Genomic DNA, 4,426 nt, shown 5'->3' with positions numbered 1-4,426 from the left:
GGTGTATGCAAAATAGAAAATACATCACATGATATTAGACTTGATAATCTGAGATAGACAATCATGAAAAGTGGAAAGCAGTAAACAGGTTGGCTTGTAGCATACCAGATGAATATATTTCCAAACTTCCAAGTTCCAACAAGTTTAATTCTCAATGGCCATAAAGAAACAATGCAAAAGTTCACGAAGATAACATGATAAATAGGAAGATCCATAGTCAAACAATCCATAATTGTGCATTACAACATAACAACAAGAAGATACAAGACTCAGGTGTCCGTAGAACCAAATTCAAACAATGCATAATTGTGCATTACAACATAACAACAACATAAACTAAACGAGACAGCTCAAGTGAGAGCATCCATAATCTCAGCCTCCAATTCGGGTTCATCAAGTGTAAGGTCAGCACCTTCAAGCATGCCAACACCAGTGAAGCTCTCAACCCCATCTCCACCCACATCCCACATCCGGCTTGGCCCAGCATGATAAGCATCAGATTGTCTTGAAAGCAGACGCAAGTTGTTATGTGAGAACACTAAATCCTCAGCACGTATAGGAGTGAGCCTGTTCCTACCGGAGCTATGGATGAAGGAATATGTGCTCCAATTCCTTTCACAGCAAGATGATGATGAGGACTGCCCAAGTAACTTCAGTGCTAAACTTTTCAAGAACTTTGCTTCCTCCATGAGTTCCCCACCATTGCTTTGGTTCAAAATCATCTCTATCTTCAATTGAATCTGCATCCTGAAAGGCATTCATCATTAGAGCAAAATCTGCAAATTCTTTCTTGACGGTCTTGTAGTCATTTGGGTCCGGAAAAAACTTCAACAAACACTTGTTTCTCATTTGTAAAATCTCATGATCATCAATGGGGGTAACACGGCCACGGACTGCCCCAACCCAATTTGGACTATAGTACCTATTAACACGACAATACAAAATCAGCAAGCTTTTAAAGTTGAGAACTTGAGATCGTCAAATGACAAACATATATAAATCATCAAACCTTGGATTGCATGAGTGAGCCAAGCAATGGAGTGGGGTATTACTCTTCGCCCAACGTTTAAGAAGTTTTTTCTTGATTATGATATAGAGAGCACAATCTTCATGAAGTTCCTTTTTTTCATAACGATAAATGGGAACTTTCACCTATGAACAATGAACAACAATCAAAATCAGCAAGCAACACACATCAATAATGCCCAAATGATGATGAAGAAAGCTACAAGAATCACTTACCTTCTCTATCATGTCGTCCCACATCTCATATATCAAATGGAGAGATGGTTTGTCCGTGTCGGTCAACCTTATCATTGCATACATGGGTGAGGTGAAAGAGACAATATATTCAATTTTATCCCACCACACATCACTCAAAATGAGTTCCTTCACCCTTTGAGCTGTAATAGGATCACCCTCTCTATAAGTAGCCCAATTTGAATGAACAACCATTTGTGTGAGTGCGTCCTTGATTAAAAGAAACCTCTTCAACATGATGACAACACTTGCAAATCTGGTTTCTGCAATTTGGAGGAACTTGAGTTTGCTAAACTCATTCAACATAGACAACCTCATGCCATGGTTCATGATGAAGTTCTTGACAAAGGCAGCTAGGTCAGAAACCTCTTTTATAAAGAGAAGAACTTCATATTCATCAATATCATCCTTCTTTGGGTCACAAATTTCCTTCAACACAAGATTGAGGCAGTGCACAATGCAAGGAGTCCAGTAAATATTCTTGTATTTTGCTTGAATCATCAACCCAGCACCTCTCACATTAGATGCATTGTCTGTGATCACTTGGACCACATTCTCAGATCCAATCTCCTCAACCACTTCCTTCATCTTCTCATATATATATTCCTTGGATTTGGTCTACTCATTGGAAACAATAACAATTAGCAAGCAATTTATGCAATCAGGAAGCAACTCAATTTATACAAACTACAAAAACTAAGACAAAAAAGAAGGCAAACTTTTTTCACCTCTCCTTCAGTGTTGATTGCCTTAAGAAACATTGGGCCACTCTCTGTCACAGCCATGAAGTTTAGAATTGGCCGCCTTTGAGGATCAGACCAACCATCAGTTGCAATAGTCACTCCTTTGAGCGGCCATGTGGACTTGAGGGGCTCTAGCATCCTCCCAACATGCTTCTTCTCTTTTGCAAGGCAAGTTGTCCTCAATGCATTATATCCAGGAGGCACATAGCCACCCATTTTATTATTTGCAATAAAATTGTAGGACACCCGATAGTAAGGATTTCTTGCTAAATTGAAATGAACTCCTACAAAGGACAAACAAGAATAACAAATCAGCAACTCTGATTCAACAAGTCAGCAACAATGACATTGTGATACATGGTTACATACCTCCGGTGATGAACATTCTTGCAATAAGAGCATCAGCTTGTTGTCGAAGCTCTGAATGAAAACTTTCTGAAATCTCGGATTGCTGTCCTGCTGCCTTCCTTTTCCTTGATGATGCCGACCGACCAGATTCTTCATAAGGTGGTAGAGGAAGTGTTTTCCTAGTTTTAGTATTACCAAGAAGTAGAGCAGCTTCCCTATCTTGCTTGCCAAGTTCCTCAAACATATGATGTGTAATCTTGTTACACGCACTTATGCCTACACTTGCTATCTTAAGAAGATGTGCTCTTATTCTAGTATAGCTGCCCGAGAAATCATTCATACAAAAGTGGCAACGGAAACGCATGTTGCCTCCACGACCTGATGGGTCTACTGCTAGTTTTGTAGCATGCTTCCAGAAAGGATACTTCGGATTGACAGCACCATTCCCAGCCTCTTCACCTGCGCCTTCAACATCAATGCTGTTGCTCGCAGTAGCACCATGTGAGGATTGGCTTCCCGCCATGGAACTCCCAGCAGATGACATGTTCTACTTCTATAGACAGCAGCAACATCATCAGCAAGTAATAATTTAATCCCACAAACATCAACAAGCAGCACCATAACAAGCATACACGGAAGCCAGCAAGCAAAACATGAAGCACACATCAAAATCAAGCAGCCAAGCATACATCAGATCCAAATTAGTATAGTAATGCTACTACCTAATGAGGGATTCTACTTCTACGGTGTATGAAAGCCAGCAAGCAGCCAAGCATACTGCATACATCAAGATCAAGCACACACACCAAGCACACATCAGTAGTTCAGTACATCACTAGGGGCTTGAGGTAATTGTTGTTTACCTTCTGAGTTGCACATCAGTGAGTGGAGAAGAGAAGAAGATTCAGGCAGAGAGGCGAGTTGCACGGCAGTGGGAGCGCCGGCGGTGTGCCGCTCTAGGCGGAGGAGGAGGCAGCGCCGGCGATGAGCTGCTCTAGGCGGAGGAGGAGGTAGCGCTGGTGGTGAGCCGCTCTAGGCGGAGGAGTAGGAAGGGTCGGCGGTGAGCCGCTCTCGGCGGAGGAGGAGGCAGCGCCGACACTCCAGGTTGCAGCGGCGGCGGACCTGGGTCGCCCTCAAACCCTAGGTCTCGGTGTAGTCGAACAGTGACGAGAGAACGCGAGAGAGGCAGAGGAATAGATCGTGGTCGTGACCTCATGGGCTATTGGGCTCGCTCAGGCTGCGTTCTGTCGCTTGCCGTTGCCGTGTCCCAGCCGTATCGCTAGCGTATCGCCAGCGTATCTGAATTTTTTTTCTTTTCTTTAAAATAAGAAAATGGGATACTTCTGGGATACGCGTATCGAAGCAGTATCGGACGTATCGGAGTATCGGAGACGTCCAAAACGGTGATACGGCGACTTCTGAAGTATCGGTGCTTCGTAGCTTTTATGGTGCTTCCTGCGAGCTGCTTTGTCGGTGGTGGCTGGTATCTCCAGCGTCCAGCTCGACCACCTTCTCAGACCAAGGCGTGTTGCCCGCCGACATGCTTTCCTCAGTGCTATCTCGCCGGCTGCAGTGGCTCCAACGGGTTTGGCTTTGGCCCCCTATCGGCCTCAGCAGGTGACTCGACGGCCTTCCCTGTTTTTGCTGGTCTTCTTCAATTCAGGTGATGTGACAAAGGCATATTCGTTGCCGCAGAAAATTCCTAGGGTCTTGTTTGTGTTTTCTATATTGCCTAGGGAGTTTTTTGTAAGGGACAGTTGTCCCATGTCTGGTTCTTTCCGATGTAATCTAGTGTTTTCCTTACTAATATAATGGTTATAAAAAGAATCATTTGGTGGTATAGTTGATGAGAGATATTTACCTATATTCAATAGAGGTAGATGTAGATTAATACCTATGTGACAAATTGTTTCGATACAAAGATACTCCTTCCGTACCGAAATATAAGTCACTAATGGTTTTTTTCGACCAGATGAAAAAGGAGTAACGCTACACCTACATAATAGTAATTACGTGATTTAGGTAATCAACGACGTGGGATTTTGTGATTAGACTTTAGGGGAGGAAGGGGCCCA

The 4,426-nt window shown here is 43.3% G+C and overlaps 1 protein-coding gene across 1 annotated transcript; it reads right to left on the bottom strand.

Annotated features, from left to right (window-relative positions):
- Positions 1-350: 350 nt before the first annotated feature.
- Positions 351-2,874, bottom strand: LOC123080408 (uncharacterized). The gene is made up of 6 exons (XM_044503334.1): positions 2,373-2,874; positions 1,989-2,323; positions 1,243-1,878; positions 1,010-1,152; positions 620-922; positions 351-504 (listed from the first exon to the last, which is right to left on the bottom strand). The coding sequence occupies exons 1-6, from the start codon at positions 2,872-2,874 to the stop codon at positions 351-353; spliced, it is 2,073 nt and encodes a 690-aa protein (XP_044359269.1).
- Between the last annotated feature and the right edge of the window lie 1,552 nt (positions 2,875-4,426).

Source organism: Triticum aestivum, chromosome 1B (assembly GCF_018294505.1).
Source record: "Triticum aestivum cultivar Chinese Spring chromosome 1B, IWGSC CS RefSeq v2.1, whole genome shotgun sequence".
Taxonomy (NCBI): domain Eukaryota; kingdom Viridiplantae; phylum Streptophyta; class Magnoliopsida; order Poales; family Poaceae; genus Triticum; species Triticum aestivum.
This window is presented reverse-complemented; position numbering and strand designations above follow the sequence as displayed.

Excerpts from the sequence above, each read along its gene's own strand:
- LOC123080408 (XM_044503334.1), bottom strand. The coding sequence starts at position 2,874 with ATGGCGGGAAGCCAATCCTCACATGGTGCTACTGCGAGCAACAGCATT. Across the intron at positions 1,879-1,988 it reads CAATCAACACTGAAGGAGAG|ACCAAATCCAAGGAATATAT; the intron begins GTGAAAAAAGTT and ends TCCAATGAGTAG. Across the intron at positions 1,153-1,242 it reads GGGACGACATGATAGAGAAG|GTGAAAGTTCCCATTTATCG; the intron begins GTAAGTGATTCT and ends CATTGTTCATAG.